Source organism: Candoia aspera, chromosome 4 (assembly GCF_035149785.1).
Source record: "Candoia aspera isolate rCanAsp1 chromosome 4, rCanAsp1.hap2, whole genome shotgun sequence".
Lineage (NCBI taxonomy): Eukaryota > Metazoa > Chordata > Lepidosauria > Squamata > Boidae > Candoia > Candoia aspera.
Window position 1 is genome coordinate 19550256 of NC_086156.1, and position 23727 is coordinate 19573982.

Consider the following 23727-nt stretch of genomic DNA (forward strand, 5'->3'; position numbering starts at 1 on the left):
CAGCATCTGCAGTAATCTTTGCACCTAGAAATACAAAGTCTTTCACTGCTTCTACATTTTCTCCCTCTATTTGTATCAATCAAGCTGGTTGCCATAATCTTGGCTTTTTTGAGGTTTAGCTGCAAGCCAGCTCTTGCACTTTCTTCTTTCACCTTCATCATAAGGCTCCTCAGTTCCTCTTTGCTTTCAGCCATCAGAGTGGTATCATCTGCATATCTGAGATTGTTAATGTTTCTTCCAGCAATTTTAACTCCAGCCTTGGATTCCTCAATCCCAGCATGTCGCATGATGTGTTCTGCGTACAAGTTGAATAGGTAGGGTGAGAGTATACAGCCCTGCCGTACTCCTTTCCCAATCTTAAACCAGTCCGTTGTTACGTGGTCTGTTCTTACTGTTGCTACTTGGTCATTATACAGATTCTTCAGGAGGCAGACAAGATGACTTGGTATCCCCATACCACTAAGAACTTGCCACAATTTGTTATGGTCCACACAGTCAAAGGCTTTAGAATAGTCAATAAAACAGAAATAGATGTTTTTCTGAAACTCCCTGGCTTTTTCCATTATCCAGCGGATATTGGTAATTTGGTCCCTAGTTCCTCTGCCTTTTCTAAACCCAGCTTGTACATCTGGCAATTCTTGCTCCATGAATTGCTGAAGTCTACCTTGCAGGATCTTGAGCATTACCTTACTGGCATGTGAAATGAGTGCCACTGTTCGATAGTTTGAACATTCTTTAGTGTTTCCCTTTTTTGGTATGGGGATATAAGTTGATGTTTTCCAATCTGATGGCCATTCTTGTGTTTTCCAAATTTGCTGGCATATAGCATGCATTACCTTGACAGCATCATCTTGCAAGATTTTGAACAGTTCAGCTGGGATGCCGTCGTCTCCTGCTGCCTTGCTATTAGCAATGCTTCTTAAGGCCCATTCAACCTCACTCTTCAGGATGTCTGGCTCTAGCTCAGTGACCACACCATCAAAGCTATCCCCGATATTGTTATCCTTCCTATACAGGTCTTCCGTATATTCTTGCCACCTTTTCTTGATCTCTTCTTCTTCTGTTAGGTCCTTGCCATCTTTGTTTTTGATCATACCCATTTTTGCCTGGAATTTACCTCTGATGTTTCTAATTTTCTGGAAGAGGTCTCTTGTCCTTCCTATTCTATTATCTTCTTCCACTTCCACGCATTGATTGTTTAAAAATAATTCCTTATCTCTTCTGGCTAACCTCTGGAATTTTGCATTTAATTGGGCATATCTCCTCCTATCACTGTTGCCTTTTGCTTTCCTTCTTTCTTGGGCTACTTCTAGTGTCTCAGCAGACAGCCATTTTGCCTTCTTGGTTTTCTCTTTCTTTGGGATGTATTTTGTTGCTGCCTCTTGGACAATGTTGCGGACTTCTGTCCATAGTTCTTCCGGGACCCTATCTACTAAGTCCAGTCCCTTAAATCTATTCTTCACCTCCACTGCATATTCCTTAGGAATATTAGTGAGCTCATATCTAGCTGATCTGTGGGTCTTCCCTAATCTCTTTAGTCTGATCCTAAATTGTGCAAGAAGAAGTTCGTGATCAGAACTACAGTCAGCTCCAGGTCTTGTTTTTACTGACTGTATAGACGTCTGCCACCTTTGGCTGCAAAGGATGTAGTCAATCTGGTTTCGGTGTTGTCCATCTGGGGAAGTCCATGTATAAAGCCGTCTCTTAGGTTGCTGGAAGAGAGTGTTTGTTATGCACATTGAGTTGTCTTGGCAAAATTCTATCAGCCTATGTCCTGCTTCGTTTTGTTCACCCAGGCCATGCTTACCTGTAATTCCAGGTGTCATTTGACTGCCTACCTTAGCATTCCAGTCTCCCGTGATGAAAATAACATCTCTTTTAGGCGTGTTGTCCAGTAGGTGCTGCAGATCCTCATAGAACTGCTCTACTTCAGCTTCTTCAGCATCTGTGGTTGGGGCGTATATTTAGATCACTGTGATGTTAGATGGCTTGCCCTGAATTCGAATTATCATTCTATCATTTTTTGGATTGTATCCAAGCACTGCTTTAGCCACTTTACTATTAATTATGAAGGCTACTCCATTTCTTCTGTGGTCCTCTTGTCCACAGTAGTAGATCTGGTGGTCATTTGATGTGAAGTGGCCCATTCCATTTCAGTTCACTGATGCCCAGAATGTCTATCTTTAATCTTGACATCTCACCAATAACCACATCCAATTTGCCCTGGCTCATAGATCTTACATTCCAGGTTCCAATGGTGTGTTGATCCTTAGAACATTGGATTCGCCGTTCACCACCAGCACCGTCAGCCGCTAGCCGTCCTTTCGCCTTTGAGCTAGCTGCGTCATCACGTCTGAGGCTAGTTGAACTCATCCTCTGTTCCTCCCCAGTAGCATTTTGACCATCTTCCGACCTGGGGGTCTCATCTTCCGATGGTATACCGACATATCTCTGGTTGTACTGATCCATTTAGTTTTCACGGCAAGAATACTGGGGTGTGTTGCCATTACCTTCCCCAGGGATCGCATTTAGTCTGACCTCTCTGTCATGACCTTCCCGTCTTGGGTGGCCCTTCACAGTTTAGCTCATGGCATCATTGAGGTGCTCAAGCTCCAGCACCACGACAAGGTAACGATCCTTTGCTGAAGCATGAAGTGGTACAGTGCATTATATTGTCTAGCTTATGTCAACTTTAGGACTTCAGACTTAATTAGGAAGAATAAGCTGTGCAACTCCGTACTTGTCAAGTACAGTAAAACCCACAAAGTTCAGTGTTAATTTATTCATAGATACAGGGAGACAGAATTTCTACTGAAATCCTAGAGCACTAAAAGGAAAGTCTCTTTGAGCCAGGAGAGACTCATGATGACTTCATGGAAGTCCACCTGTTCCTGGACTGGAAGGCCTTTCAGCCACTCACATGCGGACAATTGCAATGGGCTGGGCACGGAGCTTCCTCTGAAGACTACTTGGAATCTATAGCAGGTTCAGAATGCAATAGCATGGGCATGATGAGCATGCCACAGTATGCCAATGTAACACCATTGCTCTGTGAAATGCACCGCTGCCAGTTAGCTTCCATGTGCAATTTAAAGTGTTGGTTACCACCTATGACATTTTCATGGCATATGGAACATATCAAAGAATGTTGCCACTACTTTTTTTTTAGATCTTTTTTTTTTACTTCTCAGTTCAGCCTATGGAGTCACAACTTGCGAGTGGGGTGACCTGGTCAATTATTTAAATAAATAGACAAATTTTTAAAAACCTGCAATTACCTGGTGGTCTTTCATTTGGTCCAACCCTGCTTAGCTTTTTGAAATCATCCATGGTTGGTTAGCGCTGCCACTAAAAAAAAGGCCCTACAATACTTACCAGTGAATAAATCCCATTGAGCTCAGTGGCACAAACATAGAAGTAGACAAACTATAGCTTTAGGCTGCTAATCTGTAGACTGGTCAGAATCATAGAGTCATAGACAGGTGGGAATAATGAGTTTGTCTGCAGGCAGATTTGCAGCCACAGGACTCAATGTTATTCTACAGAACATATTAAAATATGCACCTGTCACAGGGGTTCCCAACCTTTTTGAGCTGATGGACACATTTGAGAACTCACGTGCAGTTTTGCTAGAGGAAGAGGCTTGCCCAGGCACAGAATGGCTGCCATCGCAGACATAATTTTGGAAAGTGTCTGCAGGCATACTGGCACCAGCAAGATTTCAGAAATACAAAATAGCCATGGATTAAAACACATATTATTTGTAGAGTAGAGCCAGTGATGCCTTCATAGTTCATAGGCTTAAGAACAAATCGTTTTATGACTACTGCATTCCCTAACCTGGTGCCCTCCAAATGTATATTTGATTACAAACTATTACATTTGTAATCAAATATATGTTTGACAACAGATGATGATCCCAGCCAGGAGTCTTATCTTTGTGGTAGCCAATCTAACAATATTTTGCTATATAATTGAACTTTATGGATTTCACCTTCTTTTGGCCCACCAGAGCTATTAAGGCTTTTAACTTATCATATGCAATATTCAGGGATAGATGCTCCCCAAATGGTTCTGCTGCATTATAGGGCAAAGTGGAATATTGCTTTTATTCATACATCACAGAGTTCCTTCCTCAGCTTTGACAGAATTGGTTTAAGTGCTTTTCCTCCTTTGTATTCTCTTTTAATAGATTTTTTTTCCCAACAGGAGTTTGGCTATCTCAGTTTTCTGGGTCAAAAAGCTGCTTTTGCTCTCCTCTGGAACAAAGAAACATTCCCTATCTAACTTAATCAAATACTTTCTCATTTCTGATAGAAAAGAAACATCCAATTTACCTCCCAGCTGTATTAAGAATGCAATGCATTTCTTGTGTTCCCTTTAAATGAAGCTGCTTCTATTTTTATTTTTTATTTTTTTTGCCTGAGCTTTCTCTATCAGTTCTATATGATAGTAACCAATTAAAAAGGAATTTGCACATATTATTTTGACAGTAACCCCTTTTTTTGTTTCTTCATTAGCATGTCTTAAAATTGAAAAATATGCCCTAAGCAAATTAATTATATAAAAACCACTTGGGAATTAGGCACATTTTGCTGTTTTATTTATTGAAACTATAAATGTAATTGGAAGTAGATCTCACTGAACCGTTGGGTCTTATTTTGAGCAAATCTGGATAGATTTGTGCTAAATTTGGATGATAAATTGCCCTGCAAAAATTGATTTCTGGGCAGCATTCTGCATAAAAAGTAACACAATTAAAACATGTAGCAACATCAAATGCAGTTAAAGGACAACAATAATGCAACTATAACATCAAGGCAGTTATTTTAAAATTGGGATATTGGGACATAAATTCTGCCCCTTACATACACGAGTGCAACACTGCAACACAAATACCAAAGGATGGAGCTTGCATCACGATGTCACAAAGCGTATCTCATCATTTTGGTGTCATCATGATTCAGAATGGATGCCTATGAAGCTAAAATATATTAATCATAGCCTTGCAAAATGAAACAGCTATTGACTGATGCTGGGGAAAAACATTTTTTTGTTTGTTTGTTTGTTTGTTTGTTTGGCACTCAACTCCCAACTACTCTGGGTGGCTCACAAGTAAATTAAAAAAACAAAAAAACAATAAGAAACAAAAATAAAGAATAAAAGATAGCAAAGATGACAGAAACTACCCTTTTTGTCCTCAAGTGTCCTATCCCCATTGCTTCAGATCTCTAAAGTTGCTGTTTATTACAAGGCCAGAAAGGGAATCCTCAGATTTTGCTATTAGAAGGCAACTCACTCAGGAATGTGGAGGGAAGGACCAAAAAAACATCACCTTCCATGCCTTCAAGCAACAGCCAATCTGGTTATTCTCTTGCATCGAACCACTTAATGAATTTTCCTGTGGGAAAAGGAATCTGAGTTTGTATCTGACCCAGCCATATTTTGCTCGCACCACATTTCCCCTCTTTCCACCATAAGGCTTGGAAAGCCAGAAACAACTTGCAAGAAAGAGGCAAAAATAAAGATTTTTGCTCCCTATTTTCAACCTGGCAGTTTCCCAAAGAGGGAGCTGGTTTTATGGGTGCAGCCCCTTTCTTTAGGAACTGTATCTAGCTCAGTATCTATGCTTTTTATTTTTACTTTTTAGAAAACATTAAATGTTCAAATTCTCTCACACACATATACACACATATCGCAGAACCCAATCTTTCAGATATTGTGAAATCTAATCCACAAGGATTACAGTATTGAAAACAAAGGCTGTTCTGTACAAAGAATCTGTGGATGCTTACATAAGCAGAGAAATAGAATAGTTACTTTGAAGAAACGGAGCAACTGACCAATATTGTTCCAATTTAGAAAACTTTCAAAGGCCATAACAACTCCTTTCTGGAGCTGACCCACTTTCAATACTCAGTAATTAAGTGAGTAGAGTTCATAAAAATGACTAAATTCAAAACAGAAAAGGGGGGAGGAAAATATGATATCCCATTCACTAATGTCAAGAGTGTGTCTGTGTGTGAGAAAAGATTGGATTTATTTTTTCATGGGAGTGCCTTTTCTTTTCTTTTTTTTCAACATGTCTACTTTTTTTCCTCTTTTTTGGCTAATTATTGTGGTGTGAGCTCAGCTCCCTCTATTGGTTTCAGCTAAAGCTGTCAGTAGAGCATGTTCTATATGTTGTGATTTACAGGAGGTGAGTAGGACTACCTATCCAAACACATGATAATGCTAGCAAGGGAATTATGGGAATAATAGTCCAACACCCCCAGGGAGCACCAGTTTGGGGGAAATTGCCCTACTGCACCATTGTGGCAATAAAAAGACACTATCACTATTTTTTAAATTTAATTGCTGGCATTGGTGTATTGCTATTCTTCAAGCAGCTTAATATGACATACCTCGAACAAGAAATTTAGTCAGATAAATCATGACTTGCCCACTACTCTTAATTTCTTGGTCAAGACCCTAACCCTAACTCTTACCTAATTGGAGGCAATGCATTCAAGATAGACCTCAGGTGAATCCTGCTTTTAACTTGTTCTGCATAGCACTTCATATAAAGTTAATCTCACACTGGTTTCATACAACTCTCTAAGACAAAACCAAACAAGCCATATTATGGCTAAGTGTGAACCCAAACACTGTGGTTAACCATGGGTTATGACTTAACATGTTGTATAAATGAGCCAGTTATGGGTTATACAACAATGGCTTGGCTTCATGTTTAAACCAGGTCACATTGTTCGTGGAGTAATATTTCCCATAGTCAAAAGATGCACAGTCACTTGGAGAAAGCTGCCTGATTCATATATTGACCCACTGTATCCAAAAACCTTGTTACATGCAGACAGATGCACTAGATATGGCAAGCTGTGCTCTGTATACTGGAAGATAGCCACCAGTACCCAGACTTTAATGCAGGGGAAGCCAAAGGCGTCCTCTTAGAATGAGCATGAGTTTCTTCTCTAACAGCATGTGTCTTGTGAAAGATTTCTTATCTGAAGATGCCTGGTAAATGTTGAAAAGAAACCATGGGATGGTTTCTGTATTGAACTTAGCCACCAGCTAATTTGTGGTTGGCTGGCAAGAGAGAACCTCAGAGGATTGCTGGAGAGTGTCATTCCTTGAGGTGTTAGCAAGCCACACTGATGAGATACTCAGTCTGTTGATTAGTTTATATTTATGAATAAACAAATAATTGCAAACATACTTGCATTTTCCTCTCTCAAAAAAACTGACTCCATAAAACAAACTTGAGGCAGGAGGGGAACATGGAACTTCATTGTGTTTTAAGCTTCTTGAACTTCCTTTAGCTTTCCAGCGTTAAGTCAATTGAAATGTTAAGTGCGAGATTGCCAAACCAGGAGTGGGATCAGGCTGTCAGAAAGTTTATACAAAACACCGGTGGCACGGGTTGTGTATGTGAAGTTATCAAGAGTGATGTTCTTTTACCCTGAACTCAGTTGGCAGAAACATTCTCCTGTGCTGCAGCTACTACTGTTAATAACTCCTGCCCATATAAACATGCCTGACCTTTTTCTGGCAGTAGCTAATAACACCGGGAAAACATCAACAGTGTTATAATTACTCTAAAAAATATGGCCATGTATATGTGACCTTGCGTTAAGGCCAGGAGAGATTTAAAGCAGCGGCCAAGAAAGCAGGGTTGTGCAGCTTTTAGCTAAACCTGCTGCAGATACATCTCCCCTGTCAGGATGCCATAATACAAACAAACTCCTGAAAGTTTCAGGGTTTTGTGAGCAAATTGACCAGGGTGCTCTCAGCTTCTGGTGCAAGCTATGAATCTATATTACATTGTTAAAATACCACAAGGAATCTTCTGCCTCTTTGTCCTCCCTTCCCTTCCCTTCCCTTCCCGGACTTTAAAAGAAGAAAGCCCCGTCCACCAGCCAGTTCTCAAGTATTAATGTTTTCTATCTATTTATTTCTGGGGACTCTGTCTCTGCCCAAATAATTTGTCAGTGACAGACAGTACACATGTGCGAAAGACACTTATCTTTCAGAGGGAATGATCTGAGCCACCACGAACTGCTTCTGCCACCTCGCAGCCTTAGCTTTGATCTGACCCTCTGATGAGAGCTGTTTGTTTTAATTGGCTGTGGCTGACATTCCTTCAGGGATCTCACAAGTGTATATAGCAAGAGAGGACAGTGGGAGAGAATACGATCTGGATCTGTGTTTGGTCAGGGTTTATCTACAAGCTGGACCAAGTGGCTTTGCTTATTCCGTATAGTATCGCATAATCTTTTCATCCCAAGTGCATTTCCTGCACGATTGTGAATATACAACAGGGAACGGGGTGGGAAAGATAAATAGATAAGACAAGGCAGATGGATAAGACAGACCTGTGTGGACACCCAGAGACACATGCAAATATATAAGTAAGTATATTCACATACACACATATGCATAAGCACCCATGTTGTGCTAATACAGGTCAAGAAAAGGGAGATCTGAGGAAGAAAGATTCCGTTCTGCTTCCAGTGTTGCCATTATTGCAAAAGCTGGCAGTTTTAATGACACACTACTGTCATGGCATAATGCATTTTTAAGAACTAATAAACCTCTCCCGAACACCGGGGTGAAGGATATTAGGACTGAATTCCTGAATTCATTATCAAAATCAAACAGCATGCAGCAGGAATATATATTCAGAAATCTATTCAGGGAAACCTGATTCTCTGCTGTCAGAATAATGGGGCAACAGCGCAGTCTCTCTTCCTTTCCTGGCTTCTCAGCCATTGCACAGCCCTCTCTGCCCTTTGTGTTCCTAAGCTAAGAGATTTGCATGTCGTTTTAGATTTGCATATTTTAATTTTCAGTCTTGCTTGCATTTCACAGTTCACAAGGCTGTGCTGCTTTTTCATATTAATCCTGGCCAGATGCAGAAGTTAATGAAGGTAGGGCAGTGGCAAGACCAGAACGCAAACATAGTTCACTTCAGCAGTGACTTGGTTTTATAATTAACAGGAACTAGTCCTACAAATCTGATTTCTTGGGCACAATGGTAGAAAGAAAGGTGGACTGGTCCCCAGAGCTAGAAGGAACATGGCTTTCTTCCCCTAGGATGAATTCTAACGTGTTCAGGGAGGGTTGGGCAGCATGAAAATGTTGATATATATGCAACATATATTGGTGAGTTCCACGGTAACTTTCTACTAGTTGCTCAGGCATCACCAAGAAACGTATCACCCAAAGACATCGTTCTGCAGAACATTCATGGTGCTTATAAACATCCACTCACCCATGTACGTTAATCCAGAAATCATTAGTATAATTTTAGTGTTATTTAGATACAAATGAAACAGAGTGATTTGGTATTTAGGATTCTATTTAGGTATTAATTGTTGTTGGTTAATTATAGTCTCCCTTTCTTGTAGTTTTTAATCTTTAAACAGAATGCCTTTAAATAGAATTGTATTTTGTGTAAAGTCAGACAGCTGATTATCCTACCAAAACACACGATGGACACCCATCTGGGCCAACATCATTCTTCCATTACTAATGCCCTTTGAACAAACTACACACACACACACACAATTTATTTATTTCATTTATATGGCCACATAAGTCAAACACTGCAACACTAGGCAGCGTACAATAGAGCCCCAAAACAAGATGAAGAATTTCAAATGAAATCCAATACATTAATGGCCAGTGTTTAAAAAACAAAACAAAAACAAAATACACACCCAAGCAGATGAGCTTTTCCTTCCTTCGTCTTGCTTCTCTGGTGCTGGCCTGAGCTGAGCTCAATCTGCATTTAAAAGCTCAACACACTGAAAAAAAATGGCTTGGCTCATTGAACTGCAGGCAGCCACTCTTACCGATAACAACCTGAGAGGCTCTCCTGGCCTGTGTAGCAAACACAACAAAGAGTGTTGCAGCATTTTAGATAAAGGGAGGGCAATTATATTTTTCTTTCTTTTCTTCTTTCCTTTAATTTTTCTTGGTTGATTGCTTCTTTTTGAATTTATTTGTAGGGAGGCTTGAAGGCTGTGGGGGAGTAGGAGTGATATCAGCAAAGAGGATAGGGCTGAAACTTTTGACCTGAGATTCTTAGAGGAGGGCCTTGGCAGATGGCTCTCTGAAGCTAAGCAGGTTTGGTCCCACTTAGTACTTGGATGGGAGACTATATGGGATTCCCAGGCCTGTAGACTAGACTAGGAAGCCAAATAATATCCTAGAAGAAGGCAATGGCAAGCAGCTTCCAAGATGCTCCAGGAAAATTCCTAGATGGAGCCAGCCAGAGTTGAGCTCAACTCAAGGGGGCCTATACCTTTTTTAGAAAATCTGTATTAGCAATCTGTAAACTCTTTACAGAATTGTAATTCCCTGGCTTCTTTAGGCAAAGAGAATCAAGATCATATCTGTTGGGAACTTTTATTCCTAGAATTGTTATCTGTTGTTTCCTCCAACTGGCAACATGTGGATGAAAGGTGAACAAAAGGAGAGAGAGTTCATTAAAGTAGGAGGGCTCCAGTCTTCCAGCCTTTTTGGAAAGAAGGTCCCACTAGAAGCCCTTCTTCACTATGCAGTTCTGAGCAGAACCCAGTTCTTGTAGTGAGAAAAGAACTGCCTGCATAATGATTCATTGTTATAATCTGTCCCTAGTTTACATGTTTTATGACCAGGTGTTTTCTGGTATAAAAGATAATATAAACCATGGTCTGTGGACAAGGGAGTTTGGGAGAAAAATTGGGGTTCCTCTTCTCCTGGAAAATTTTGGCCATGGACATAACCTAGCACATTTTGTACACTATGTGGCTGATGATTCAGTCAGTTACTGGGATCTGCCTAGTTCCTACCAACTTTTTAAAGCTGCTGCAAGTATGACCCTGGTGGGGTGTGCTGTCCATGGCCATTCTGGCTTGAATGCAGAAGAGATTGGAGAGACCTGGCTTCCACAGTGGCATCTGTGGCATTGTATATATAGGTCTAGTGTCCTTTTTAAAAAAGAACACTAGACCTGGGTTTTAAAGAACAGGACTATCATCAGTGTTGTACTGCACAGAAGGGACACACTCTCAATCACAGTGTGGAAATAATGAAAATCCAGAGAAAACTAGTGAGATTTCTCACTGTCCAAGATCCTGGTCTCTTCTCTGCTTTTCCCCACTCCATCTGTACGGTATTGAACGGGGGACAATATTTGTGGTTGGGGAAATGGAAAGGTGGCTTGTGGAGAGAAGGTATCATGGGCAGTCACTTTGTGGTGGCAGTTACATGGAAGGATTAATTAATTCATTTCTTTACTTTTTGCCGGGAGATTTGGGAATGGGGCAGCTGAGGAGATGCAGGGACCAGAGCAACATCCCAACTTAAGAGGAGAGGAGACAGAGAAGATTTGTAAGTTGGAGAAGGAAGGTTGGGCATCTTCAGTCCTCCATCCCTGGGTAAGCTCCAGCAGAGACTTCTGCCCATTGTTCATTCCATATAAGATGCTTCCCTTGGGATAAAGGACGGGGGGGGGGGTGAGCACAGTAGGAGGAGGAGGAATGGTGTGTGATCATAAAGGAGAGAGCAGCTGGTGAGCTGCGATGGAGAAAGGAAGTCCCTGATGGATTTCCTTGAAACTACTCCATTGACAGTTGAGGAATGTGTCTGACCTCAAGGCTGGAAATCCACTTTCAGGCTGAACTCCACTCATGTCTTAGAAGTGTCTAACTGGTTTTTGGTTCTCCATTCCCCTCCAGCCATGGTGTTCACCTCCAGTAGAGCTGATGCAATAAATCACTCTTCCCTACTGGGTATCCTCCATATTGTAACTCCCATAATCTCTGTAGGCTGTGGGATAGTGGAAACTGGAGTCCAACAGATCTCAAGGACAAGAGGTTGATGAAGAGTTCAGCTGAGTCTTATTAATATGCCAAAGTATAGCTAAATCCAGCAGAGGTCCAAACTTGGAAGCTAAGATAGTCACCAGTCTTTATTGTTACTTATGAAACATTAGAGGCTATGGAAGAGTTGTGAATAAAGCTGTAAATGGTTAGTCAACTGATACCCACACCCACACAACATTTGTGTGTTGTTTCCTGGTCCCTCCCCAGCCCCTTCCACTCTTTCTGCAGGCACATATAACCAAAGGAAAGAGGCTTATATTTCGCTGATTCTTTTAAAAGGGTTCTTCAGTTTGAAATGCAATCTGTCTGCAGGCTTGCCTGCTTTGAAAAGTGAGAACAGGGAGGGTAGGATAGTGGAGATATTTATAATTTCCCCAGTGTATCCTAAATACAGATCAAAAGCACATGTTCAGTTCTTTGTTTATAGAAAACATAAAAGGATCTGGTAGCCTAAAAGAGATTGTAAGGAAAAATCCACACATTAGTATTTCCAACACCACAACCCTCTATCAGGCACGTGCAACTTCTTTTTTTAATCCTTTGCAGGGAAATTGTTGACTGATTCCTCTTGCAATAATTATCTTGCAAGGTAGGCTGGAAGTCATGATTCCTTCTACTGAACCCACCTTACAAGGTAGATGTGGCAATGGGCTTAAAATACTGCTCCAAGCCCTGTGAGCAAAAGGACAGGTGGCAAATGTCACATAGAATGACACAAGTCTACCAAGCACACAAGAAAAGCACCCACCCAAGCATTTGTGGCTAGATGTGTGGTGGTTGGAACACATAGCGAGGAAACATGCCACCTTCTTATTACTGCTTAGGAGAAGGTGAAAAACAGACTTAGTCGGCCAGGCCTTTTAATGTTTTAGATTTCACGGTAATGTTCTTAGTGTTTCTATTTCTTGCTTTAGTTAGACTTTATGATACTTTTTATTCTATTTTCATAAACCACCCAGAGAGGTTAAGGGAAGGGCACCATACACATTTTTTACATTAAATAAATACAAAGAATAACAGTTTTAAGCAGTTTCATTTAAATACGGAGTTCATTTTTTTCTTCAAGCTCGTTTTGCTGCAGGGTGTGCTTTATAGAGCAATCCTGGACTTGCGCATTCAGCAGTAATTACAGCAGAGCTCAATGAGACTGCCTTTCAGGTATGAATGTGGAGGACGTGTCTGCCAATCTTTTTTTCTTACTGAGAAATGGAGCCATTCTATTATATTGGTCCAGAGTTTTGCTCCTTTGGGGGGTCTTTCTGCATTGAAAGCCTTACTTTTGCTGTTGTTTGGTTCCATGTTGGAAGGTTTTCTGGCAGACCTTACAGATGTTATCCCAGTTTATTGAAAGTGCACACTCATGTTTGTTGGCCACAATACAGAAGTGATTGCTGTTGTTTTTTTCAATGTTTCAGATGTGGGATTTTGTGGTGGTCTCCCATCCAAATACTAGCCAGTCCAAACTTGCTTCAGTTTTTCAAGCTCAGCCAAGATCAATTAAGTCACCTGCTATACTTCCTACTGAAATGTTGTCTGCCGCTTGGAAGAAGTTTACACAGCCAGCTGTGACTTTATGGTGAGTAATTCTGGGCATGAACAGGCTTGTTGGCTGGTTTGGTATATTAAAGAAATCCCAACAAATTCTAAATGGTTTCATTTGATCTAGATCAGCCTTTCTCAACCCTGGAGGATCCCTTGAAATATTTTTCAGGCCTTGGGGAACCCCCCTGCACATTCAGGCTCAAATATAGGCCAGAAGTCACAAAATTATTGTATTTGTTTCATGTGTAGGCCTGTATCCATGGAACCCTGGTTGAGAAACCCTGATCTAAGTTATTAGTCGTAGCTAGTTGTCCATCCTGCACATTTCCTGAAAAGATTGAAATGGTGGATTGGATTGCTATTTTATTCTCTAGGACAACCTTCCTCAGCCTGGAGACCTCCAGTTGTGTTGGACTACAAATCTCATCATTCCCACAGCCTCAGGGTAGCAGTTCCTAGCACAGCATCTAACTTATTTGGTAAGTACAACTCACTAAGTAAAGTTTGCTTTTAGGATGGCAGAGATTTCTCAACTTGCAAAGCATATTGAGATTTAACAACAGTCTTTGGTCAGCTGAAATGCTAAGCTAATCTTTTAATTACAAATGCAAATTTATTTGCAAACACAGCTGCAGCCATTTCATTACTAGCCTAACGTAGATGTTCCATCCAAAAAAGAAAAAGTAGTCAATCTTAGCTTGATTCTCCTCTAACTTTAGCTCTCTGTATATCAGTGTTTCTCAACCTTAGCAACTTTAAGCTGTGTGGACTTCCACTCCCAGAATTCCCCAGCCAGCCAGCCAATAAAAAATCATGCAGCCATGACTGCATGATGAAAGTCCCGCCCCTGTTACATACAAGACATGTAACAAAGGGGCAGGACTTCAATCTGGAGTTTGAGTCAACTTCTTGACTTTTTTTTCACTTGCTCACTCACATAAATGGACACACACAGGCTGTGGAAACCTCTATCATTATTGTCTCAGTTGCACTGGCATCCCGAGAGACCTTGCCACCATTCCTTCTGGGCGGGGGCGGGGGAGGGTGGCGGTGGCAGGGGGGAAGTGTTTGTGCTGCAAACAAATGCCTCCCCACCCCTGTAATCATTAACTCTTCAAAGCAGTCCCAGGAGTTCCATCTTCAGGAACACTTTGCGTCCAATCTCCGGAGCCACACCTCGCCTGGCCGAATGCAAGTCTCTTTTATGCCTGTCTTTCAGCCAGCTGAAAAATAAACAAGTGGGAAATATCAAAGAGGGAGCCGTCCGGAAAGGGATTCATGCCAAGAGAACGGCATTTGGAAAAGAATACAATGAGGAAATGCCAGCTGTTAAATACAGAAGGAAATGTGCTTTCCAAGCCTCTATGCACCTTCCTCGTAAAGCTCCAGGACCGACAGGAGAGAAATTGAAGTCTGAAAATGTAAGAGATTCACAATGTAGGGACGCTGTTCTCTTTTTCCTGAAGATGCCTGTTTTTTTTTTCCCATCCCTTTGCAGGAAAAAAAACAAGCTTTTTCGTTGACCCTCGAAGGCAGTGCTGCAGTTTCTTATGCTCTGTCACTGCTCTAGCCAAATGTTTCTGCCTGTCAACGGCACTATGAGCCCTTCCCTTCTCTTTTAACAACTAGTCCTTGCTTTATTTGCAGCTTGCATCTGTTTCCAGGAACCAAGTGATCAACAGGCATTTGTAGTACCCGGCTGCTTCCAGTTGGCCTTCTGATAGTTCCTACTGTTTCCATTGTTGTCTTCATTTTAGCATATCCCACTGCATCACGTCAGCATAATTCTTCCAAGATGCTTGCCTAAAATTCTTGGCATGCAGCAATCATTTTGGAGAGCATGGGTGTCCACTGGGAAGGGACAAGGTGGGGCAAGAGGTGCCATGGGCATCATGCCCTTATTCCGCAAACGTCACGAACAACACAAGTTATGTCATTTGCACAATGATGTCATGATGCACGTGCTGTCAGCATGGCTTGCACCAAGCCCTTATGATGGGGAGCTAAGTACCTGTGTCCAGGAAGTAAAGGGAAGGCATACAGGGTAAAAGAAAAGAAGGTTGACACAACAGGAAGTAGGATCTGGGAAGGAGACTCTAAAATCTTCTGTGATGGGGTTTATTTTGGCCAACGTTATCAACAGCAGCAACAGGAACTGGGTCCCATAAGGAATCTTCTTACTCCCGGCCCTGCCCCACTTCCCCTCCACCTCTTGGGGGTTAAAGTACCCCGGCCGTCTTACTTCGCCATGCTGTCTCCTTCTGGGCCAGTGCTTCTCAACCTTGGGTTTGGCTTTGCTGGCTAGGGAATTCTGGGAGTCCACACATCTTCAAGTTGCCACGGTTGAGAAACACTGTTCTGGGCAGTGATATGGTTTGGACCCAGAGATGGAGGGAGGAGGGCAAAAGCAGTAGTAATGGTGACAGTGGCACAGAGGGAGAAATCACTGGGGACAGGAGCAAGATTGTTCTTCAGGAATGGAGTGCCCACTGCAGCTGCTCTGGTTGAGAGGGATTCCCAAAAGGTACAGTATATGGGGCCAAAGCAGCCAAATTCCATTTCTTTTAAAATCATGTCACTTTTCAGCTTGGGAAACTTGTCTTTTTTAGAAATAGTGTGCCCAAATGATATGGAACAGCCAATGATGTATTTTCCATGGCCTTTCCTGAAAATCCAGTTGACTAATATATAAATTGCTGCTGTCAAGAAAGCAGTGCTTTACTGTATAAACACTGATGGGTTTTTCAGCACTCAGGCAGTTTAACCATTGCAGAACTGTACCCTTTTCTCAACAGCTGTGTACTTGCAGTTACATTGGAAGAAAGTCTTTTTCTCTGTTGCACAATATCAGTTTTATTCAAACCAATTTTTGTTGACTGACGATTTGCAAGATAAGGGCATATTTCTTAGTCTTCTGGAACCACACTGTCTGGGTGCATTTGTGCAATAGGAAATATCTTTTGTAAAGGAAGAATGTTGTTATTTCAAAGGCAAGTGATTTATAAAAACACCCAGTTCTTAAAAAGCCACCTACCCTGTTTACCCAATAAGATTTTTTTCCTCCAAAATAATCTGTGAGTTGAATGTGCATGTTGGGGGGGGGGGAGAGACAGTAAGCAGAAGATATTGTGCATGTTGGGGGGGGCAGAGAGCAGAAAACATTGCTGAAAAGAACGGGCATAAGGTAAAAAATTAATGCAGATCTCATCACCTAAAAATGAAAACCTTTGGTGATTAGCCACTGTTTGGAAGGGCTTCTTGCCTGCTAAATGTTTGTAACTACCCCTTTCATTCCTCTTATTTTCTTTTGGCACTTTCTGTTGGAAAGACAAGAGGTGCATTGGGGCACTTGGGTCTTTCTCTGTGGAAACCAGTATGTATGTGTTAGCCTTCCTAGGTAGACCAGACAGGGAACACGACCAGATGAGCTAATTCTATTTTATTGTAAGGCTACATTAACAGAGTCTTGCAAGTCTGAAAGTACAAATCTCCCGCTGTCTCTTTTACCACCTGATAAGTTAGGGAGGTTCCTTTCTCTGCCTGTTATGCAGCTGCGGCCTACAGCCCCTCTTACCTGGTCGTTCCGTAGGCAGCGTCTCTACCCCCCATCTCCCAAAGTCATTCCCACATACAATTACAGCATATGAATATACGTATGCAGATGGATCCATTATTTAATTTTTAAGATAGGGTGCCTCATTTTACAGGCCATTAATAATTTGGTATAGGATTTGTGTGGTTCCTTCTGAAAGAATATTAATAGTTGAAATGTGTAGTTTGAAATAAATTCTTAATGTGCCATTGGCTCCAAGCTGAAACATACTGATTGGCCTCAGAAGCAGCATATTAGTTGGGTAAAAGAACAGTAGTGTGGTGTTTACATATCTTGGTTGTGCTCCATTTTTTTCTTGCCCACAAAAGTGATTGTAAGGGATATATTCCAGACTTGGCTGTTACTGTCTGTTGTTCAAGGTATTGGTCCATCTAAGGAAAGGTTGACAGGTAATGAAAGGAGTTCATACTTGTTGATCATGTACTTAGGAAAAAACCTACTCAAGTTCACTTTGCCATCAGGGTGGGGACTGACCGCTTTCCAAGTGTCACTCAATTTCATTTCCTATGAAATGAAATTGAGTCCAATACCTTGAACAACAGACAGTAGCAGCCAAAACTGGAATATATCCCTTACAATCATCTGTTTGTGGGCAAGAAAAAAATGGAGCACAACCAAGACATGTAATTGTAGTTCAGTAACTGGAGGGTCACAGGTACCCCGTTGTTAGCACACAACTCAAGCTGCTTTTGATCCAGATACAACAGATATTTAAAAATCAAACCTAAAACTGGTTATGATGAGAACCTTCACATTTGTTATCAAGTAGCTTTATGGGCAATGCATTTTAACCGTTTATTTTATTCAACGAAATGCTATGTATTACTTATTTATACATGCACACACACATATATTTTTCAAAGCCAAATTCACTGGCCAGGTAGCATAACATGTGTGTGTGTGTGTGTGTGTGTGTGTATAGATATATATAGATACAGATGATATATATACATAGATAGGCAACTGCCTAGGCAAGTCCCTGCAGTTTTCTTGGCAAGATTTCAGAAGTGGTTTGCCATTGCCTGCTTCCTAGGGCTGAGAGTGTGTGACTGGCCCAAGGTCATCCAGCTGGCTTCATGCCTAAGGTGGGACTAGAACTCACTGTCTCCTAGTTTCTAGCCTGGTACCTTAACCACTACACCAAACTGGCTCTCTTATATTTATATATGTGTTATTGTATGCTATGCTGCCTGCCAGTGAATTTGGCTTTGAAAAACCAGTGAGCTAATTGGAAGCGTGCAATGTTTGTTTTTATTGTAAGTCATCAAGGCCCCCTGGGTACTATTTAGAGGCCTAATTCACAAGATAGTTCTCTCTCTCCAGAAGACTTTGGCTTCATTCACTGGAGACCATCCAGTTTATATATTTAATCTCCCACATTCTTCATTATTTCACAACTAGTCTGAAATCCCTTCTGCATTATGGTAAGGCAGGCTGTTATCTTGCATATATTCCTGAATCTTAATTTTAAAAAAAACAACTATAAGCAGATCTCTGTGTGTTGTGTACATATGCACAGGGTCATTTGGCAAAATAAGGCAATAACCTCAGTCAGCAGGTTTTGGAAGGCAGCTTTAAGAGGCCACCGCGGAGAGCTATATACCAAGCAACCTGCAGTCCCTTAGGTTACCCTGCAGCCTCTAGGTATAGTGGGAGATGTTCCATTACTACAATTGAATAAAAATTCAACAGATTGTCCAGTTGGTTTTCATGCACAGAAAGAGGAGAGACTGACATCTTATTCATTGCTGCAAGCAGCAAAAAGTCATAGGCTGGCTCTGTGTTTGTGTATGCATGTGGGCCAAATGACAGCAATCAAAATTGGCAATACACACCTCTAACTCAAAAACATTTGCTATACTCACTTCTATTTTGAAAACGAATGCTGAAAAATGCCTTCTGTTTGTTGCAAATCAGAGTTATGAGAGGACAATCCTGGCAATTATTCAAGTTTGTTAACAAGTGGGGATGCTGTCAAGTTGATTCCCTTAATCTGAGGAAAGACACAGTGGGAAAAGAGAGGGGTGCATCTGTGTGTACAGAAATCTTCACTTCAGTGAACTAAATCACTGAAAATCTTCAGGCGCATGCTCAACAATGCAAAATCAGTGCATGATTATCCAACAGGTTTTAAGAATTAAGTGGGCTCAATAAAGTCGTTATGTGCTTTAAATTTTAAATCTATTAGCTGGCATAGAGTTGGCACATAGTGTAACAAGAATCATAGCATATTTGACTATAAGTGGGAAGCCAATGAGTTATAGCACAATTTAAAGAAATCACTAAATTACAAATTTCAACAAATTGAGGATGTTACCATTTGTGACTCCTTCACCAAACTGGAACTGAGTTTCTTCTCATAGAAGTTGTTAGTGTTGAAAGTTCTGGCAAATTCAGCATGCCTCGTTTGCATGTGAATTAACATGTAAATTAAGTTGTCCCACAATGCAACTCTGAGGAAGCTGTTTGTTGCCACTCCCACTTCCTTTCCCTCTCTTCCTTCTTCTCTACCAGAAGCAAGCACACGGATGTGTGCTGCTCTCCTCCATTCTGGGCACCATGTGGTGGGCCTGGAATTCCCCTTTCTTCCATGCAGCTCTTGGCAGCTGTAGAGCAAGAGTTTAGGGCAAAACTAAGTATTTAGAGAGAAAAAAAGAACAAAGGAACTTCATCTTTTCCACCAAGATGGATGTAGCAGAAGAAACAATAAAGTCAGTAAGAAATTATTTTACTTCTTAACATAATATGTCGAAGCGTGTGATTCTTTATGCTTGGGAGGGCTGAATGTGTAAGATCCATAACCTATATTTCTCTGGCATGCTCATTGAAGCTATTTTAAAGATAATCTTTTTCTGTGCCAGCTTCTCAGCTATGTTATAAGCTCTGCTCCATTTCAGTGGTTCTAGCAGGCCACTAAATTGGCTTCAGTTAGATCAACCATCTTATGAGTGAGAGGAAGAAACTTCATCTTCTTTCCTCAGGCAACTGGTTAGCCATTGTGTTACCCAGAATCCTAAGCTACCATAGAGAGGCCTCTGACTTGATGCAGCTGAGCATTTTGATGTAGGAGAAGAAAAAAATGTCATAATCTCCACCTCTTCAAACAGACTGTTTTCATGACATAACATTGTGTTATTAGGAACGCTGTTCTAGGAGCTTAAAAATATGTAAAAATGCTTAAACAAGACGTTCATTATTATCATTTTGCTATAGTCTGCATTTTGCTTCTTAACAATCCTGTTTCGAAAATCAATAGTTGGAGGGCAGAAACATGTCCATTATAGTATCTCTGTGCTATACTACATTTTTGGACCCTTGTATTGACCAAACTAACTTAGCTAGCAAAAGATGCCAGGTCAAACTATGTCTAGGCAAGGTCAACACTAGGTAAGGAGAGCCATCATAGGAAATTGGGCTCATCCTTTTCTCTCAAGGATGTGTTTTGCTCATTCCATGCATCCCCTCATTTGATCCTCTCTTAAGCATACACAAATACTGCACAATACTAATAGTCTAATTAGCATTTACACTAACCCAAATTATAGGGCTGACTGCAGCATGTGCTTCATTTTGCCAAGACCAATATTATTTCTGTGTCATTTAAAAGAAATATACGAAACAATTTTTATAAAATACAGTGAATACTGACAATGTAGCTGGTATTCATGGTCAGGCTCCACTGCTTTAAAAAAATAAAATAGAGAATCCAAGCTTCCTAAAAATTGCACGAGGATTACAAATGTTTATTCCAGTAAAATGAAAAAAATCCTACAGAGTAATATAGTGACGCTGTTGGAATATGCAAGGCTAATATTTTGAGTTCAGGATTTTTTTCAAGATTTGATGAGTTGGCTTTAAGGGGAAGGTTACATAAAACAAACACATTTAACACTTGCTTTGTCAAAAACAACTGCAAAATATCATGCTGTGGGGAAAAAAGCAAAATTGGTTTGGAGACTGAGGTTACACCTAACTCATGGGCTGCAGGTTGCCCATCCATGATTCCACAGAACAATCCTTAGGAGGCTTTCGTGACATTTCTGTAAAGGAGAGGCACACAGCAGCTCTGTGCTCTGATTTTGTACCTCATTCTTTTTCAAGTATGTTGAAAAGGTACTGGGAAAGTAAATTAATGTCAAATAGCCACATACCCCAAAAGCAATTAAGTCACAGCACAACCTAATCAAATCTCAGAGCCGCTGCATGATGCTCATTAGTGGTCACTACAATTCATTCATCAAGGTAGCTCTCTGAGGTGGGCCTTCAGTGGAGGGAGACAAGTAGTATGATATATGATACTGATGATAGTATGGCCAGAGTTTATTTTTAGATGTTTCTTTTTGTCTGTCTGTTTCTGAGGTGATAGTGAATATTTCCTTCCTCTTCCTCCTTTTCCCTTGCATTTTTCCCAACCATCAGAGATTTATTAGCTTACCAAGATTTTATAAAATGGGATGTAATAGCCAGAAGGAAACAGAAGAGCTGTGATTATGATGACAGACAGTGGAAAGTCAAGCTCCCTCTTCACACAGGATACTTGAAATATGAGATCAGTGATAAATCCCCTAAACGGGCATTCTTTTGGGGTGATTCTAATTCACACGGCTTTCTACCATTAGGGTCTCACTGAACCACTGCATTTTTTCAGAAGTAATGCAAGCTATTGCTATTTGGGATGCATTTCATTGCATGGGGGTACATATGAGTAAAATAACCCAACTGACACTCAGCTTGTAAGGCCAACAAGAAACACAGTGTTTTTTCATTCTGTAAAATTATTTCTATTTTACAGCCCCTGGAGAGCAGTGTTCTCTTTCTTAAATACTGAATCTTTTAACCTTTCTTAAATACTTAACCCTTTAACCTTTATATATCATGGAAACTTAGGCCTGAGACAAAGACAAAAGGAAATTATGTTGGCTTCATAAAACAGTCAAATATTATATGCCTTTGGCAATGGACACTGAGTTTTATTTTGCTGTTATCTGGTGCTGGGCTGTTTAATGGAGAGGCTGTTGGAGAGTGTTAAAAAAAGGAAATGCCCCCTTTCTCAGAAATGCTGAGGAAAAGGTGTGTATTCACACATTTTTAAGCAAGACTCAATACCACGCTTATCTTCTTTTCCACTTCTAGTTCACAACTGCTTTCCAACCCTTACAAATAGTTTGTTTCCCAAATATCAGTTCTCTTGAAAGCCACTCCTAAAAGTGATAAATGAAACAGTACAATCAAAAGCTTGGTTGTTAAAACATCAAACATTCATTGGTTTACTGCAAGTACTGGGGCAGAGGCAGTAGCAGGGAGATAATCAAGAAAGTGGAAGCACAAGGATAGTAGCTACTTTCTGCTTAGACTGAGCACACTGCAAGCCCCAGTGAAATGAACAACAATCGTACAGCTCTGGTGGTTACTGGATAATGCTGTAATCCACACTCAAAATAACTGTCTTTATCTGTTGGAACGGTTCCTTTGTCTTAAGAACCTGATGGTAACAACCTGTTTGGCAGACTTCAGGTGCATTCAGAAAGAGTCCTGGCCCCTCTGTACCCGGACATCCAAAGCTGCTGAGAAATACAGTTCTCTTAAAATAGGCACATGACAGTCTTTGTTCTTAGCATGAGTTCCAGAAGCCAACTGTGGATCAAAGGTGGAAAGGGTATGTCTTCCTGTTGTCATAATTGATTGGTAACAGAACAGAAGGTTAAATATTTCCCAGACCAGTCTTGGCCAAACTATATTTACTTGCCACTCAAAACAAAGATAAGAAAAAGGGTTTGTTTCCCCCTCTCTTTCTTATAGTGATGAAGAGTTTATAGAACTGGGTGATAATTTTCTACCCTTTCCAGAAGTGCTTCAGAATATCCAGGGGAGTAATATCTGAAAGAGAAATAAGGGTGACTTCATTAAAAGCTCATCATGTTAAATATCAAAGCTGCAATTCAGCATGGAATTAAGCACACATAAGATCAGTAGAATTATGTATAATTCAGACTGCACTGAGGAAATAAAAATTAGACTAGAAGGCCAAAATGCTTGTTTCATAAGGGTGATTTGCATGCTCCAAGTATATTTGGTATCAAATTAGATTAGAAGTAAAATAAAAGGTAAAGGTTTCCCTTGACATTAAGTCCAGTCATGTCCAACTCTAAGGGGCGCTCATCTCCGTTTCAAAGCCGAAGAGCCGGCATTTGTCCGTAGACACTTCCGTGGTCATGTGGCCGGCATGACTACATGGAACACCGCTAGCTGCCTGCTGAAGTGGTACCTATTAATCTACTCACAGTTGCATGTTTTCAAACTGATAGGTTGGCAGGAGCTGGGACTAGCAATGGGAACTCACCCTGTCACACGGATTCCAACCACCGACCTTCTGATTGGCAAGCCCAGCAGCTCAGCACTTTAACCCACAGCGCCACCACATCCCCAGAAGTAAAACAGATATCAAAATATTTGTTCAACTTCTGCATATTTTGTGTAGTGGGCCTGGTTGTTGCAATTTAATGGCAGTACTTTGGAAGAGACATCATTGGGATGGGGAGGGGGGGCTTTGCATCTAACCGTATCTTAAGCTGGACTCTGTATCTGAATCCTCCACCTACCCAAATTCTGCTTTTCCTGTTACAATTTAACAAGAAAAGAATTCAATTTAGGAAACCCAAATGGGAGCAACTTATAACCTATATGATTCATAATAACCTCACC

At 40.9% G+C, this 23727-nt stretch overlaps 1 protein-coding gene across 1 annotated transcript in view; it reads right to left on the reverse strand.

Moving 5' to 3' along the window:
* Positions 1–22136: 22136 nt before the first annotated feature.
* The window catches only part of SPAG6 (sperm associated antigen 6), a 47207-nt gene continuing 45616 nt past the window's right edge, over positions 22137–23727 (reverse strand). The window contains exon 11 of the mRNA XM_063303529.1: positions 22137–22902. Coding sequence (XP_063159599.1) covers positions 22836–22902 — 67 coding nt within the window. The 3' untranslated portion in view covers positions 22137–22835. The remainder of the gene's footprint in view (positions 22903–23727) is intronic.